General features: G+C 34.8%; 1 protein-coding gene across 2 annotated transcripts in view; it reads left to right on the top strand.

The window, feature by feature from the left end:
* The window catches only part of CNTN5 (contactin 5), a 1,321,567-nt gene that overhangs the window by 1,157,309 nt on the left and 144,484 nt on the right, over positions 1–19,774 (top strand). For both annotated transcript variants that reach the window (XM_011926604.1, XM_011926603.1), the window contains 2 exons: positions 10,164–10,291; positions 12,529–12,704. In XM_011926604.1, coding sequence (XP_011781994.1) covers positions 10,164–10,291; positions 12,529–12,704 — 304 coding nt within the window. The remainder of the gene's footprint in view (positions 1–10,163; positions 10,292–12,528; positions 12,705–19,774) is intronic.

A 19,774-nucleotide genomic window follows, 5' to 3' on the forward strand; every position in this document is an offset into this window, starting at 1 on the left:
ACATGGCACAAGTATACATATGTAACAAACCTGCACGTTATGCACATGTACCCTAGAACTTAAAGTATAATAAAAAAATAAATAAATAAATAAATGATACAGCCACCTTGAAAAACATTTTGGCTGTTTCTTACGAAACTATATATGCAGTTACCGTATGACCCAGATATTATACTCTTGGGCATTTTTCCCAGAGAAATTAAAACTTATGTTCACATAAACAAGTGTATATTAATGCCCATAGCAATTTTGTTTGTAATTATAAAAAAGTAGAACCTGCCCAGATGTTGTTCAATAGCTAAATGGTTAAGGAAAGGATGGTACATCCATACCATGGATCACTACTCAGCAATAAAAGGAGATAAACTACTGATACAAGCAACAATTTGGATGAGCCTCCAGGAAGGAAATTAAACTGATTGAAAAAACCAATCCCCAAAAGTTACATACTGTTAGATTCCACTAATCTTTAAGATTGTTTTGAAATGGAAAAATAATATTATAAATGGAGAGAAAATAGCAGTTGCCAGGAATTAGGAAGTAAATCGTGGGGTGAGTATGTGGGATGAAGATGAGTGTGGTTATAAAAAGGAAAATAAAGAATTGTTGGGTTGGAAATGTTCAATATTTTGATTGTGGTGGTAGATACACAAATTCAAAGTGGTGATAAATATTGTATAAAACTTAAAATGTACACATACACAAATGAGTAAGTCAAACCGGAAAGATCTAAATTAAGATGAATGAGTATAAAAACATCAATTAATTTTGCAAAATATTATCATTGGAGAATACTGAGGAAAGCATAGAAGGAATCTGTTTTATTTCTTGAAACTGCATGTGACCTTACAATTTATCTCCAAAATGTTCATTTATTAAACAAATACTTTACAAAAGCACCAAAAATATAGATATAAACCTTTAAAAAGATGTCTGAGACCTATAGACTGTAAACTATAAAACACTGCTTAGAGAAATTGAAGACCTAAATAAATGGAGATATGTCTTCTTCATGAGTTATATGACTCAATATTAAGATGTAAATTTTTCTGCAAATATATTCACTGAAGTTCCAATCAAAATCTCAGCATGCTTTTTAGAAATTGACAAGCTAATTCTTAAATTCATTTGGAAATGCAAAGGACACAAAACAACCAAAACAATTTGAAAAGGAAGAGTAAAGTAAAAGCACTCAATCTATGCGACTTCAAGAGCGGTCCTTATGCTATACTATTCAAAATGGTGTGGGTTTGTCATAAAGACAGATAAATCAATGCAGCAGAACAGAGAATAAAGAATTTGACCTACAGATATATGCCAATTGATTTTTTACAGTGATGTAAAGTCTGTGGGAAAAGACAGTGTTTTAGTTTGGGCTGCTGTAACAAATTCCTGTAGCCTGAGTGCTTACATATTTATTTCTCATAGTTCTGGAGGCTGTGAAGTCCAGGATCACGATGCTAAGATGGTTAGTTTCTAGTGAAGGCCCTCTTTTTGGTTCGCAAATGGCTATCTTCTTTCTGTGTCCTCACTTGTCAGAGAGTAGAGAGAGACAGAAAACAATCTTTTTCATGTCTCTTCTTGTAAGAACATTAATCCTTATGACCTTACTACCATCCAAAGACTCCATCTCTAAATATCATCACATTGGGAATTAGAGGCTCATCATATGAATTTGAGGGGTACACAAATATTCAGATCATAGATCATCATTTCAAAATCAAAGTATGATGCAATTGAATAACCATTTGCAAAATAAATAAATAGTAAGATTCTACTTCATACAACAAACAAAAAGTAACTCAAAGTGTATCACAGACATAAACATCAAATTTAAAACTATAACGTTTCCAGGAAAAGAAAAACAGAAATCTCTGTGACCTTAGGTTAGGTAAAGATTTCTGAATAAAACAAAAGCACAATGCATAAAATAAAATTGATAAATTAAACTTCAACCTTAGGAACTTCTGTTTTTGGAAAAACATTGAGAAATTCCACAGACTGGTAGAAAATAGTTGCATGTTTCATACCTAAAAACTAAGTTATTTATACACTGTAAAAGAACTCTAAATATTGAAATCTAATGAATAAATTGAAAAAAATGGATAAATAGTTGAACACTTAGCTCACCAAAGATAATATGTAGATGGAAAATGAACACATGAAAAATTGCTCAAGATCATTCATCATTAGGGAAATGCAACTTAAAGCCACAATGGATTCTACTACCTACATGTTATGATAGCTAAAATAAAATAGACTGACCATACGAAGCGGTGCAAGAGCTGTCATAGACTGCTGGTAGGAATATAAAGTGGTTCAACCACTTGGAAAGATTATGCCAGCTTCTTAAAAAGGTAAACGTAAGCATAAAGAAGTTGATCTAGTCATTGCAGTCTTAAATATTTACCCCAAAGAAATGAAAGCATATATCCATAGAAGACTTGTGCACAAATGTTCATGGTATCTTTATTTTTTATAGCCCTAAGCTGAGAGCAACCCAAACATCCATCAACAGGTAAATGGATAAACAAATTTTGGTATATACACAGAATGGAATACTACTCAGCAATAAAAGGAAAGGAATTACTAATAATCGGAGCCCCATGGGTGAATCTCAATTTAATTATGCCAAGTGAAATAAACTACAGTAAAAGTATATAATGTATTTTTCTGTTTATATAAAATTCTAGAAAAATGCAAACTAACTTATAGTGATGGAAAACAGAGAAGTAGTTGCCTAGGACAAAGATGGGGTGAGAGGGGCTGGAGGAATGCAAGGGAACACAGGGATTCTTCTGAGGGTGATGCATATGTTTATTATCTTTACTATGGTAATGATTTTATGACTACATCCATACATGAAAACTTTTCAAAGCATATACTTTAAACATGTGCGCTTATTGTATGCCTATAATACCTCAATCAAGTTGTTTAAATTTTTTGGTAGCTTCCCATTGCCCTTAAAATTAACAACAAATGATTTTCATAGGATACAAGGTTCTACAGGGTCTCCCCCTTGCCTACCTCCAGTCTCATCTTTTGCCCCACTCTGACCATCTTTCTGTTGCCATCATGATTGGCCATTTCTTCAAGGTTTCCTGATCCTTCTGACCTCAGGATCTTTGCAAATGCAATTCCCTCTGCTTTCCCACACTGAATGATAAGCTCAAATCAATCACCCTTCAGTTCTCAGCTCAAATATTACTCCCTGAGAAAAGACTTAATTACTTCTGTAAATAGCTGAGGTTTATGTGTTATTTCCTGGCACGCTCTACAATTTCCTTTGTAACATTCATCACACATTTCACTTACATTCTGAGAAAAATTTAATGTATATCACACACCACTACACATACATATATTATCCAGTCAATACTTTTAAAGAACTAGTTAGATATTATGACAGTTTTACCTTTAGGAAGGAAATTAAAAAACTTTGCTTAAGATCACACCTAGAGTAGTCAGCGTCAGTCGTTTGAACACAGCCCTATCCTGCTTTAAAACATAAGGTCTTATTTAATGATTAATTAATGATTCTACGATATAATATCCACCCTGATATGATACCAAAAAGAAATCTAATCTGGTGAAAGAGGATGTATGCCAAGGAATGTAAGTGGCTTCCAGAAGCTGAAAGCAGCACCCAGCTGACAGACAGCAAGGGAACAGGGACACATACAAGACACATTCTGCCAACAGGAATGAGCTTGGAAGCAGCTTCCTCTCCTGAGTGTCCAGAGAGGAGCCCAATCTGGCCAACACATTTTGAGACTGTTAGCAGAAAATCCAATTAAGCCCATCCACCCAGACTTCTAACCAAAAGAATAAATGAATGTTTAGTTCATTAATAGCTATTTGTTATGTAGCAATGGAAAACTATTACTTTTCTATTTTCTAAAGTGTTTACATATGATACATAGGAATCATTTATAAATTATATTTCTTATTAATAAGTTGATACAGTATGGCTCTGTATCCCCACCTAAATCTCATCTAGTATTGTAATCCTTACATGTTGAAGGAGGGACCCGGTGGGAGGGTGACTGTATCACAGGGGTGGTTCCCCCATGCTGTTCTCTAGATTGGTAGCGAGTTCTCATGAGAACTGATGGTTTTATATGGGGATCTTCCCACCCTGGCTCTCTCTCTCTCTCCTGCCGCCATGTGAAGAAGGACATGTTTACTTCCTTTTTCTCCATGATTTTAAGTTTCCTGAGGCCTCCCCATTCATGAAGAACTGTGAGTCAATTAAACTTCATAAATTACCCAGTCTCAGGTATGTCTATAGCAGTGTGAAAATTGACTTATAAATAAGTCATGGGCTTAAACAAGTCATTTTAACTTTTAGGGGGTTTGTTCTTTGATCTGTAAATGAAGTTTTACTGGCTAAGTTCTACTCTCTCAACTATCTTAAGTCTAAGAATTCATTTCTAGCTTTTTGCAACTATTGTGACACACCCTGCTCAGTTATCCTCTATTCTTCTCTCCAGATTCATTCTCTACCCTTCAGTACTCTCATCATGCCCCAAGAGACTGACCCCTAAGAAATACATCATTGGGCTCCATTGTCCCTAGGAATGGGGCAGTGAAAGTGATAAAGAAGAGTGAGGTCTCGGTATTTATTTCCTGGCTTCCTACAAGTACACAACACATTAAGGGGAAAAATAATTGAATTTGTGGAAGGAGAGGAAGGACATGCTATGGACTGAACTGTGTCCTTCCAAAATGCATATGTTGAAGCCCTAACCCTCAATGTAACTATATTTGAGGTAGGGCTTTTAAGAAGTAATTAAAGTTAATTGTGTTCATAAGGATAGTCTCCGAATCCAATAGAATTGGTGATGTTTTAGAAAAGGAAGAGAAACCTCTCTCTCTCTCTCTCTCTCTCTCTCTCTCAGCCACATATACACACTGAGGAAAGGCCACGTGAGCACACAGTGAGAAGGCAGCGATATGTAAGCCAGGAAGACAGCCCTTACCCAAACTCAACCATTCTTGCACCTGATTTTGGACTGTCCAGTCTCCAGAATTGTAAAGAAATAAATTTCTGTTGTTAATGTAATCTAGAAAGCAGAGATCACTAAATAATATCGCAATGGGTAAATAGATGGTACTTCTAGGCAAGCAGTCTATTTGTAAAGGTTTAAACTAACTAAGTTGTGTAGTGTCTGACAGTAAGCCAAACATAGATATGGAGGGTCCAGGCTGGGTGTGGTGGCTCACGCCTGTAATCCCAGCTCTTTGGGTTGCCAAGAGGTGTATTGTTTGAGCCCATCATGGGCAACATGGCAAAGTCCATCTCTACAAATAAATAAGTAACTAAATACAAAAATTAGCCAGGCATGGTGGTGCATGCCTGTAGTCGCAGCTACTCAGGAGGCTGAGGAGGAAGAATTGCTTGATCCCAGGAGGTTGAGGCTGCACTGAGCCATGATTGTACCACTGCATTGCAGCCTGGGTGACAGAACATGACTTTGTCTCAAAAATAAATAAAAATAAAATGAAATAACAAACATAGGATCCAGAAAATGGCCCCGAAATCAAGATAGGCAACAAGAAGTCAATAATAAATTCTTGCAAGATAGGGGTAATCACAATGATATCCTACATGAACTGGGCTGCTGGACAGATTAACAAAGCAGAGATTGAGTAACTAGGTGCAAGGTGAGAAGCAAGACATCTCCAGGGCTAGACAGAAACTTATGGAGAAGTCTAGAGTCTAGGACATAAGTGTGACTTGATCCTGAATGCAAGAATGCTGATTTAAATTTACAAAATCTCTCCCAGCCCCTAAAAACCTTCACCTCACTTCTCCCTTCACTCCCTTTCTTCAAGTCAAAGAATGTCTGAGCAGAATTAATCCCCATATATGAAAATTCTGTAACGTAAGAGCCACATGGTAACACTAGAGGAGTGAAGACAAAGGGCCTGTATTGTAAGGAAGTATTAATTCAATATTAAATCATATAAGTAATTATGTGTTCAATAACCAGATATTGTAATATAAATCACATTATCTAATCTGTATTTTTGTGAAGTTAAAAAAAAAATAAGCTCAATTGTTAAGCATTTGCAGTTTGATTCAGTGGACAGAATTTTGAAGAAATGACACTGCCACTTAACAGACAAAAAACATTATGGACTGTTTTTTCCATTTGTGTGTTTCTTCTATTATCTCTTTCTGCAGTGTTTTATAGTTCTCCTCATACAGATCTGTCACCTTCCTAGTTACATATAGTCCTAGGTATTTTAATTTTTTGCAGTTATTATAAATGGGATTATGTTCTTCATTTCACTGTTGCTTGTTGTGTATAGAAATGATATTGAGTTTTGTACATCAATTTTGTATCCTGTAACTTTAATGAAGTTGTTTATCAGTTTCAGGAGCCATTTCGCAGAGTATTTAGGGTTTTCTAGGTATAGAATCATATTCTCAGCAAAGCTGGAAAAATCAGCATTATTAAAATGGCCATACTGCTCAAAACAATCTACAGATTCAACGCTATTCCTATCAAGCTGCCAATGTTTTTTTTTTTTATATATAGAACTAGAAAAACCTATTCTAAAATTCATATGAAACCATAAAACAGCCCAAATAAGCAAAGCAATTCTAAGCAGACAGTACAAAGCTGGAGGCATCATATTACAGGGCTTCAAACTATAGTATAAGGTTACAGTAACTAAAACAGCATGGTAGTAGTACAAAAACAGGCACATAGACCAATGGAACTGAATAGAGAAACCAGAAATAAAGCTGCATACCTACAGTCATCTTACTAAAGCTGACAAAAATAAGTAATGAAAAAAGGATTTCTTAGTCAATGAATGGTGTTGGGATAGCTGACAAGTCATTTGCAAAAGAATGAAACTGGACCCCTACCTCTCATCATATACAATAATTAAAAATGGATTAAAAATGTAAATGTAAGACCTCAAAGTATAAGAATCCTAAAAGAAAAATTAGGAAACACCATTCTGGACATTGGCCTTGGGACATTTGTGACTAAGTCTTCAAAAGCAATTGCAACCACAACAAAAAAAAATTGACAAGTGTGACCTAATTAAACTAAAGAGCTTCTGCAGAGCAGAAGAAACTATCAATGTAGTAAACAGCCTGCAGAATGGGAGAAAATATTCTCAAACTATGCACACAACAAAGGTCTAATATCCAGAATCTATGAGGAACACGAACAATTGAACAACTGAAAAACAACCCCATTAAAAGAGCAAAAGACATGAACAGGCACTTCTCACAGAAAGACATATAAGGGGCCAGCCAGGTGCAGTGGCTCACTCCTGTAATCTCAGCACTTTGGGAGGCCAAGGTGAGCAAATCACTTGAGGCCAGGAGTTCAAGACCAGACTGGCCAACATGGTGAAACCACACCTCTATAAAAAATACAAAAATTAGCCAGGCATAGCGGGCCACAGGGGGCAAGGAGAGACCTGAGGCAGGAGGATCCCTTGTACCCCCTGGAGGTTGAGGCTGCAGTGAGCTGTGATTACACCACTGTACTCCATCCAGCCTGGGCAACAGAGTGAGACTCTGTCTTAAAACAACAACAGTAACAAAACAGACAAGAAGTCAACAAACATATGAAAAAATGATCCACATTACTAATCATCGGAGAAATGCAAATCAAAGCCATAATGAGACACCATCTCACACCAGTGAAAATGGCTATTAAAACAACAGACTCTGGTAAGGCTGTGGAGAAGAGGGAATGTTTACATACTGTTGGTGGGAATATAAACTAGTTCAGCCACTATGGAAAGCAGTTTGGAGATTCCTCAAAGAATTTAAACTGCCATTCAACTGAGCAATCCCATTACTGGTTATATATCCAAAAGAAAATAAATAGTTCTACCAAAATGAAACATTCACTCATATGTTCATTGTAGCACTATTCACAATAACGAAGACATCGAGTCAACCTATGTGCCCATCAATGGTGGATTATATAAAGAAAATGTAGTACATATACACTGTGGAATACTAGCCAGCCATAAAAATGAACGAGATCATGTCCTTTGCAGCAACATGGATGCAACTGGAGGCCATTATCCAAAGTGAATTAACATGGAAACAGAAAACCAAATACCGCATGTTCTCACTCTTAAGTGGGAGGTAAACAATGTGATCTCATGGACATTAAAATGGAGACAATAAAAACCGAGGACTACTAAAGGAGAGAGGGAGGAAGTGGGGCAAGAGTTGAAAAACTAACTGTTGGGTACTGTGCTCTACCCTGGTTGACAGAATCAATCAATCAATCACTCCGAAACCTCAGCATCATGAAATATACCCACCCAGGTAACAAACCTGCACATGTATCCCCTGGATCTAAAATAAAAGTTAAGATTATAAAATAAATTGAATTAAAAAAAAAAAAAGTTGTGGTTCACAAAATCCTGCATCCCCAAATGGATCAGGGGCCTAAAGTACAGGGCTTTCATAAACGATCTTTAATAGTTTATGTAAATGTTGCCTCCTGTCAGTAAGAAAGCACTCATCTTAAATCAAAAACTATAATACTGCCAGTGTCTGTGATACATTTATTTCTTTAAAGGAAGTAAACTTTTAAGCCAAACTTCTTACCTGCTAGATTAGAATTCACTCCAGTCAGTAAAATCCACATATTTTCAAGATATTAACAATCAGCATAAATTATAGTAAGTTAAATAAATGTCAACCATCTGTAATTCTTACAAGAGGATGCTTGTTTGTTTACAAAAAGTATAATTTTTGCTTTCTAATACATTGTTTTGTAGCATAGGAACTTTGGGGTTGAAATGGAATAAATTTCATTTCATTTTCACAGAAAATGAACGCTATATAATGAATAGAACTTTTCATTGACAATCGTGAATGCATTACATTACTCTTAAGGGGCATTGTGTTTTTCAAATGTTTTAAGCTAGCATCTCTCCTAGACTTAAATGACAAAATGAAATTCACCATTTCTAGTTTGGCTTTTTTCTAAATTTGTCTTCCTTCTTACACATCATAAATCCAGTTTGATCCATATTGGAAACCATATGATGTTTTCAAACTGATATCTTTATTAATGAAAATATGTAAGTATAAATTCATAGGCAGTTTTTCTCAGCAGCCTAAAATCTAATATCAATCGTTATGAAGTTCAATGCTGTAAATAACCATGAGCTCTGGTTAGTTGGCAAAATTGAAAACACATTTTAAAATAACATAAAGAATGTTGACTAAACATTAGGTCATTATTTCTAAATCTTAAATAGTTGAATATTATCACATTTCCATTGAAAAAATTGTCCTTCTTAGAATCAGGAGGATCCAATTTTAGGATTTTTAAGTTCACAGGGGCTACTGATTCTTACCCAAAGCTAGTGGCATACTGACTAAAACCACAACAGCATAGAAGGGAGAAAAGGGCAAAAGTACTAATTAAATTTGAAATCTGTATAATCCTGGAATGATGAATACATAGGAGAATATGGTAATTCCAAATGTCAGCCTCATTTTCACTGAACTTCTAAAAATTTTTAATAATGCTTTAATTTCTCACCTTCATATGAAAGTGAAGGTCCAGTTTTAACAAAGGTCTTGAAAGAACCCAAATGCAAACTTAAATATAATATTCTTACATTTAGAAAGTGCAGTGCAAGCAGCCCATACTCTTGCTACTCTGGTGGCAACACAGAAGAACTGCCATAAATCATCTCTTGGCTGTATACAATTAATTTTGTGTTCTGTACTTGTCCTCCTCTATGTTTTTATGCTGTTTTTTTGTTTATATTTGACTTTTGAGGTCACTCTTGGTTTTAGTTGAAACATCCAAGCTTAATATTAAAATATCACTGGGTGATATTGTAGTAACAAGTTCTAATAACCAAACTCAGGGTCACCCTTTCTGCCAGTTTTAAAATTAACTGTCAAAAAATGTCAAAAGAAAAATCTCTTGTAACTCCTTAACCTTTTTGAATATAAGAAGATTTAAGTAAGTTTATTATACTTCTTGAAAGGCAAAATATTTCTACTATCACTGCATATTTTCACAGTGATGCTTTATCTTATTTATTATTACCCTAGAAATGGTTTTAGACTTCATCATTGGTTCTTACTATTTAGCTGATTGCAGTAAAACAGAAAAAAAAAAAAACTTTTTTAAAATAATTTTCAGAATAGCTATTCTTCCAGACGGGAGTCTACGGATCCTAAATGCTTCTAAATCAGATGAGGGAAAGTACGTTTGCCGAGGGGAAAATGTCTTTGGTTCCGCTGAAATTATAGCTTCGCTGTCTGTAAAAGGTAAGACAACACGGGTAAATGTTTTACTGCCATAGTCTCATGGTCTTATCAGAAAGAGAATAAATATAATATGAATGCATATATCTTTGGACTTAAGTGTGTGCATGCTCCTGTTTATAAAATACATTGCAAGTATAGAACTAAAACAGCCAAATTGTTACTTTCCACCATTTAGGGTACCAAGAAGGAAGGAACCTCTTATTGGCAGAAATTTTATTTTGCTTTAAATAAAATTTCTGAGAGAATGAGGCAAGCTTTCTGAAGTTTTAGTCAGTGTCTCAAAATTTAAAAGTATGCCAATAGTATAAAAATGTTTTTCCTCTACCAAGAATAACTTTAGCATCAGTCAGTAATATTACTCTATTATCAATTCAACTAGGGATTTGGGGCAGAAAGGAGTAGCAGCAAGAGGATATGATGGAGGGTGGTATAGCACTTCGCATGAGATAAACTCGTTCCAGAGCTGGCTGTTGATGTCTGTATCAATGAAATTTTTATAGGCCTTTATTTTATATAGGAAATATTAATATTACTGTTTATATGTTTCCATTCATTTTCTAGTTCTAAAATGAGCTCGATTTCAAGCCTAGAACATTCTGTTGAGGCTCTATGTCATTGTTGAGTGATAGAAAATCTATCTTAGGCATTCCCTTCATATGTTTTTCACAATGTATCTTTAACTGTTTTCATTGTGCATGTATCACATGGCAAACCACACTCTGGCCATAAAAATATAAAAATATTATTTTTTTCTGTCTTTAAAATAAAAATGTAATTAAAATAACCAGTCCTCTGATATTTTAGAAGAGAACATCAAGAATGAAAAGAATAAAATGTAAAATATACTTTCATTTATATAATGCATTACTGGACTTACACGCAGTCTTTAGTTCTTATTCCTTCTGTGTGCTAGTCGGTCCATTTTATAATAAGGCAATATTAGATCCAAAGACAATTTTAAAATAACAACAAAAATGTTATTTTCTTAATCATGAGTTTAATTATTTACTCAGAACGCTCCAATCCCCACAAAATTTAAACTACAGTGTACTGCATTTATCTGTCTTCTCTGATGAGGCCAGAACTTAGAATGCCATATGGAATATTTGACTTCCAGAATGTTAATATTTACAGTGACATTCCTGTCCCAGAATTGCACTTTTTTCTCAGTGGCTGCTTAGAAGGATGTGGAATATTAAAGGATCTGATCAGTGGTTATAAGTGGTGTTTCATCAGACTGCACTGTTGCAAACAATAGACCTAGAACAGGAAATTTAAGCCAATTGTTAATCACTGTTAATTGTCTTGTATCTATGACCAGTAATCTAATTCGGAAAGAAGATAAAACCAAAATCTTAACCTTCATCACCTCTCTACTACATTCAAAACACATTATAATGTAATCAGCTACACTAACTTAACTCTTAAATGTAAAGCCTGTATTAACCTTTATTTGTTCAAAGTTGCTCTAAACCCAGTAAAAAATGTGACTATTTTTAAATTTTAACTGAATCATGAAGAAGTTAAACATAAACATTGTTTTCTCAAAAAACATTTTCATTCAGTGTTTCTACAGTTCTTTTTGTATCTCAATTAAGCCATCTACAATACAGCAAAGGTAGAAAAAGAGGTACCTTCTGCTGATTATGAAATACTTTTCTACTCCTGAAAGCTTCCTGTTGAGTGTAAAGCAAATACAAGGTGGTGTCGTTGTAGTATTATATTTTTATCTCTGTTAAGATAGTTATTTTCGGGAAGGTGCTTTCTATTGCCCTGTAGCCTCCTCTCATCTTTAAAGAAGTGAAACCTCCCTAAATTCTTTCTGAAACATAAAACATTTTTATTGTAAAAATTCTTTCATTTACTTAATGATTCTTGAAAGTGGTCAGAGAGGCTACAGCCTCTTCTTTTTTTCTAATGTTCCTCCTTCCATAAAGTCAAATGCTGCTTCTAATTAGGTAGTCTCTTGTCTTTTTAAAATCCAAGTTACCTTCTTAATAGGAACAGAGGCTCTTAAATCATGTGTCCCCTACAAAAGCATGGTAATACGCCCTGGCATCCAAAAGCTAATATTTTACTTAATAATAATTTATTTAAAGATGTAAAAAAAATCAGGTATATGTATCTGCAGCAACTGTATTGTAAAGATTTTTTCTTTTCTCAATTATTTAACATAAAATATAACATATGGTAACAACAGGTTAGTTATGTTAATTACTGTATTTTTATTTCTATAGAACCTACAAGGATAGAACTTACTCCTAAAAGAACAGAACTGACAGTGGGAGAAAGCATTGTTCTTAACTGCAAAGCAATTCACGATGCTAGTTTGGAAGTCACTTTCTACTGGACTCTGAAAGGACAGCCTATTGATTTTGAGGAAGAAGGTGGACATTTTGAAAGCATCAGGGCCGTAAGTGAATACACTTTTATTCTTTTAGTAATGATAACTTTAGAAATGTTGAATCAAATGTAAGACCTTGCTTAGCTATGAAATGCTAAGAAAAAAAAAACAGGACAGAAATCAGCTTGATAAAAACAATCACTTTCTTCCATTTTTTATGTTATGTCGAACTGAAAGTAATACGTAATTATTTTAAAACCGCCAGTAAAAAAACTGAGAATTCCTCATTATGTAAATCTGGTTTCTTTGCCACTTTTATTTAATATTGACAATACTTCTTAAAAGTTATGTTGCTAAAGTGGCGATTGCATTATTTAAAGCATCATTAACAGTTATTGTGATACAATAAATAAATAAAATGCCTGCCTATCCTTCTCCTCAAGAACAGTAATTTTTGGAATTTCTTTGATGTCTCACATTTATAAAGATTAAACACGCAACTCATAGTCATAAATGCACATTAGCCTTAAGTCAGTATTCAAAGATACACTCATTTTTTTCCCTAATATCTTCTTTTATATTGTGTACCTACATGGCAATCAACCAAATGGAGTGGGAAATCTTTTGAACCAAATCCTACAGAACCATCACAGTGCTTTAACTCTAGAGAAGTGAAAAGAGGCCCCTTCCCTCCATCGACTTGTTTAAAATGTAATAGAGTAACATAATGACAGAGGGAGGAGAAAGACAGATGGAACTGGGGTGGTGGAAAAAGAGCGACTTTGGCTGGAATCTTCCTTCTATATCGGCTAAAGAGATGGAGCCAAATACAATTTTTGCCTACAAATTGGATTTAAAATGCTGTTGCATACTTATTACTATCAGTTGATTTGTCCCTAAACACTTTGAGAAGCATTGGAAAACCATAGCTCTAGTGAGCCCAAGTATGTAAACTCATTTTCAATTGGATTTTATTTTAAAGGTTATGGGATACAAGGGAAAAAAAAAGCCCTAAATCCAAAGTCAGGAATTCTCTGGATCGAGTCCCAGCTTCATCTCTAATCAGCTGTGTAACATAAAGCCAGTCACATGATTTGCCTGGGCATTAATTTCTGGAGAAATAAAGTAAAAAAGTTATACCAGATAATTTCTAAGATAGCTTCTCACTTTAGAATTTGGTAAATGTATATTACTAGAAGAGTAAAGATGAGCTCTCTTTGTTGCATTTTCCAATGTAACAAAAATTAGCCACTTTCTTCAAAACTATTCCTTTCTTCCTGGTTTACTTTCCAATTAATAGGAGAGAGTATATAAATAAGAAACAATTGCCAACTACCTTGTTCACCATCTCATTAAATGAGCTAATTTCAATTGTTCATGTCCAAGTTATATGTAAAATATTTAGATTGTTTTAAATTAAACACATTTTGCTCTGCTTTGTGGTTTTCCTTCTTCCTTTATCTTGGGTTGATCATTCCTTCCTACAATATTGTTCCTACAAATTTTATAACATGGATGATGCAAAACGGACCAAGAAAATTTAATTTTAAAATATCACATTTTTATAAAAAATTCCATAAGAAAATATCTTCTTAGGATTGTCTGCAAAGATTCATTTTGAGTGATCACATACATAAAGCAAAAATATGTCCAAAAATAAATAGCCCCTTTCTTATAAGTAATTCCCCTCTTTATTTTAAAATACCAATAGAAAAACTAATGCACCTGGTGAAGTTACATGAATTATTGTTTTTGTCTCTTAGACATAGATATATTTAGGTTGATGTCATTCATTTGTGGCAATAAATACTTTCTTTCCATAAAGTTAGCAGTTAAGAACATCTGCTGTGTTCTTCCTTGCATATATGCTTTCCTTGCCCCAGAGAGTGCAAAATGGACTCCTTATTCCTTGCAAGCCCATATAATTACAACCCACTTTGAAATTAGGCTCTGGATTAGAGACAGTAACAATAAACTCTGAGACAGAAGAAGAAAGCAAATTATGGTACTGAGAAGGGAGAAAAACATTTAGTTTTAAGGTATATAGCCAAAATATATATTTAGTATGCATATGTACTTTAAAATAGATGGAAGCTTCAAAACCATAGCGTGTATAAGAAATTATCTATCACCTTTCTCTCAGTTACTTCAAACACTGAGTTTTGGCTGGCTTTAAGGACACACAACAGAGAAAATACCATTGCATGACGATAAAAAGGTAAAGAACGGAAAGAACAACATTCTATTTCCCTTCTGCCCTTCTCCGTGTAAAATATGTCCGGAAAATAACGCTTTAGGAGAAAACATATAAAAATGTTATAAAGAAAGGAGATTTGAGAGGTCTTCTGGGCTTGCAGATACCTTCTTTTTGTGAGATCAAGGATAGTCTCTGGGAGTCAGAGGGACAGGATGGGGCTGAGAAGAGAGCCAAGAGGGGTGACTCAAGACCAGCTCCAAGTTTCCAAGAAGAGTCACTGAAGAATCTTGAAGGATCTCCTAAGGTGTCTAACCTATCCCAGCAGAGTAAAAAAATTAAACATGGGATTTAGGGACTTTTAAGCAGGAACAGAGTGCGCTGATGATTGGAGCACTGTCTAGGCTAACTGTCCTAGGACAGAACCCTGCCAGTGGGTGAGTGAATGAGGGTGAATCAATCAGAAGAAAACCACATTACCACTGCAGGAGGTAACATAAATTAACTAAACCTCTCAAGTGGGAAAAAGAGATAACAATATTTCTTATTTTGTAGATGCCAAAATATGATTTAATGATATTCCCTATTTTTCAATTAGTTGTATCTTTTATACACAGACATTAGTTTGTAGATAAAGCTGTAGTCAATTATTTTATGTAGCCTTCATGTACAATCTATATACAATGCACATTGTTATTTTTTAAAATAGATGATTGCTTTGAACTGCATTTCAACATAGTACATAAACATATGATCACATCAGGCTAAAAAACAATAGTATTGCTTTAAATTAAAAATTATGTTTAAATTAAAACATGAATAATGATAAATGCTTCTACTATTTATGTTGCCCTCTTACAAACTCAGCAATTTGATTAATTTGGAGCAAATCCATTACTGAAGTCACTGTTGAAAGGGGAGAAGCAATCAGTTAGTACATAAACATTTGATCCAATTCATTCAAATCCTTTTTGTTTGTGCAAATTTTATGAATAAACTGAATGTAGTAAACTAGTTTTAAATCTTTTTAATTCTACAAGCGAAGTGCTGTTGGGGGATGGGGATCCAAAATAAAAGGCATAGCCCTTCACACCTAAGAGAGCTCTACTGAAGGGTAGAAATTGCAGGATGGGCTGTGATCTGCTATAACAGAGCTACACCAGAGAACTATGTGCATACAGCTGTTAGAAGGGGTTGGTATTTGGAATGGACCTGGCTGGGAAGGATTTCACCAGGTGCCTAGAAGAAACTGCATTTCAGACAGAGCGAGCAGGTCGGGCAAACACAGAAGGGCAGAAGAGCTTAGTGTGTGTTTTGGGAACAGTGAGGAACCAGTGAGGGTGTATAGTAGACAATAAATCAATACTTGTTGAATAAGTTTAAAGGCAAGCAGCAGAGGCCTCAAAGGCACTGATTTCTGAGCTGTAAAATTTGATTTGTATTTTGAGCACAACAGAGATTCACATGATTCAGATTTGTCTTTAGGAAGATAATTCTGACAGCTGTGTGGAGCAGGGGTTGACTAGTTTGTGGATTTTACATTCAGCGTAGACCTGTTAAGTAGAGGTTATAATAAGGAGATAATCATTGTAAGTGTTGACTTTAAATAACCATCCTCTAACTAAATCAAAGCATTTACTATTGTGTCTTGACATGAGAGTTTATGCTGGTCAGAGGTCTACAAGAACCTCTGATTCCTCTCGGGATGTCTGAATAGCATCTGAGCTATTGAGCATTGCCATGTGGCCCCAGAGCCACAGTCTTAATGGAGGACTGTGGTGAGCCACTGTTTTCCAGTGACTTGAAATCCTCTAATTATTCATATAGGATATAAGAAAGTTTCTATCCTTATAATGCATAAAAAAGTGTTACACTGAATATCATGGTGGCCTGCAATGTGTTGCTTTTTTAACAGAGAAAAATATCTCATGCCTTTGTCATTAGAATGGTCCGCTAGAGAAGAATTGCCCTTTTCATTGTGAACTTGATAAATTGCAACCAAATAGGCAACTGAGCCAAAGTGCTATATAGCTGCATGGTCCTTCACATTTACCCAGTTCTCTGGTTATAGCAATACATGTAGGAAGGCAGGATGGGAATTTTGAACCCATTTTTTAGCGAGGAAACTAAAGAGTAAGACTTTTCCAGGCCACATAAATTGGGGTAATAAGATTCAATATCATGTGATTTTTAAACTACACATTTGTTCACTCTCCTTTATAAAGCTAACTCTCTCCATATTCATTGACCACTTATGTGTTCAGCCTTTGTCTATAAACTGTGGGAAATAAAAATCAAAGGAAGGTTTGATTCCAGTCTTCAGTAAGCATAAAGATAATGCAAGACATTAAGCAATTCAAGAAAAATATGACCATAAAAACAATTACTAACTTTTAAAATCACAGTCAAATTTTGTTGAAGACTAGGAAGGAAAGAGATTAATGTGACACTTTGTGATTGTGGAGAAAAGCAAAATAAATAATTGAACACTTATGCGCCAAGCACTGAGCTAAGATAGATGGATAGTGTGTGTATATCTGTCTAGGCACACACACACACATGCACACACACACAATAGCTCACTGATTCCTCTTAACAACCATAGGAAGTAATGTTATTTGGGGAAAACATGCTAACTGAACTAGACCTCAGTGAGTAGAATTAGAATAGTCAAAGCAGAAAAAAGAGACAATCTAAGGTGAGAAAAGATATTGTATCTTAGGGTTGTGCTGGATCGTACAGATTATTGAGTTTGGCCTAGGCTGTTATCTAGAAGTCTCTTTCAGTATCATTAGTGCATGTCCTAATACTTTCAGTGATGAGGACTCACTCCTCTAAAGTTCATTTCATTACCAGTCACTTCTGAATGTCAGAAAGTTGGAAAGTAGGAGTAACTATGATCACCTGTATGCCAAGCATGAGACTCATAAGGAAACATGTCTGATTCATATGCAGAAGTTTTGTGGAGTATTAGGTGAATAGAAAGACAGAATATAAACCCCTTAGTGCCTTGAGAATTTTATATTAGCTGAAAAGCTCTAGCCTATATTAATTTTATTATTACAGATACTTCTATTCCTAGTTTATCTTCTTCAGAATTAGCTATTTCCTAAGGAGTAAAAGTCTCAGAACACAGCGAGTGCTCAATTGGCAACGTTCTGTTTCCTGATTGATAAAGATTAACTGTGTAAAAATCAATGGAATCCTTGGGTATACTGCCAGTTTACTAAGGCACAAAGCTGTAAGGGTTTCATGAGCAAATACCTCTTCCTCCTCTTCATCAACTTGGCATGCGAAGCCCGGGAGCCATTTCACCACTGAACAGGAAGTGCATGAAAGGGCAGAAGAGCTAACAAAGGCTCACAGTCTCTTAGACTCATTATGTTTGCTATTAACATTCACACTGTTATGTAATATGGTCCCGTCAACTCTGAGTGCTACCCTTTCCCTATCTCACTAAGGGCCTATCCTTTCTCATCAGTTCAGATCCTACCTCCTGGTTCTTTGTCCTGCTCTGAACGCTGGCAACCTAGTAATCCACCCATTTTCTATTCCAACCTCCTGACCACCACATATTTGCTATATTACTGTTCCCTCCCAATCTTTCACCTAACTTAAAAAAATTGTAATTTTAATAGGACAGAAACATACAGTAACCATCAACCAAAACTTGGGGACCGTCACAAAGAAAGGTTACCTTCAAAGGTTTTAGAATATTCAGACTATCCCAGAAAAGTGCACCATATTCATTCTCCGACTTGTCTGTGCTAAAAAAATATGCCTCCACTCACTATCTTATCAAAGTAGAAATCATTCCCAAAGCAAATAAGAATGTCCATCTTTTTTAAGTATGTATATATGTTCACGTAGTTTATGAATATGACCAAAATATGCCATTTAATTCTATGAGTCTATAATATTTTGTGTATTGATAAACTGCAGGGATCCTAAAAGCAAGGGCTAATAAGTAATTTTATTTTTCACCACTTTATACTAAAAATGTCCATAAAAAGGTCATTCAGCCAATCCTGGTTCCATAAAAACAAAACCTCATATAAAGTGTTTTCTCTGCTTAGCCAACTGCTACATTATTTCGGAGGTTTTAATATAATTAAATACTGAATAAAATTCTACTAAAATCTGTTTTCATAACAGAATAATTTGTTTCCTTGCTTTTTTACTTTTTACACAAAATTGGAATATCACATTAGCACAGTTTGGAATTAAATGAAAGGTGACATCAAAGGTCTGTTATTGGGAGACCCTTCCTTACTTCCTGTGGGTCCCAGGGCAGTCAGGATTGGAAAGTAGTGCTTTATTGTCCATCTCCATTTGACTCGAATTAGCAGATTTTCCCAGAGAGCAAAATGTGAAGTGTGTCTCTTCACTTTCTGTAGATTGTCAAAATCAGTAAAATCAGGTAATGTCTTCAAGTTGTCACATATAAAAAGACAGGCTTAGCCATCCAATTCATATACTGCACTTTGTTCATCTACATATAATCTACCAAAACAAACTTCCTATATTGTGGTAGGTATACAGAGCATTTTTATTAATTTGGAAGTTCCATATTTAATAGCTGTTTTATCTTTATGACAGGTTTCATAACATTATGTGTGCTATGAATAGTTACTAGTATCCTTGCAAATTTTTATTTTGGTGTAGAACTGGAGGTTTTTGTTATTATTGTCAGAGAGAGTATAAAGCTTTTTCATAGAGAAAGGCAATTTTCATTGTGGGCATGCTGGGAAATATTAGATCAATACCTTGGATTCTGTAATCTCTGAGGGGATAAGAGTACCATAATTCCCAGAGATGGCTAGGATATTTTAGGTTATTGGATAGAAAAAATGTGAAGAATGAGAAAAAGAAGACACTCTTTATTCCTTAGTAGAATTTGCTCTCCTAGGTTGTAAATTTCAAAAGTTAAATATGCTTCTAGTTT

This window comes from Colobus angolensis, unplaced genomic scaffold (genome assembly GCF_000951035.1).
Source record: "Colobus angolensis palliatus isolate OR3802 unplaced genomic scaffold, Cang.pa_1.0 Scaffold7, whole genome shotgun sequence".
In the NCBI taxonomy this organism is placed as follows: domain Eukaryota; kingdom Metazoa; phylum Chordata; class Mammalia; order Primates; family Cercopithecidae; genus Colobus; species Colobus angolensis.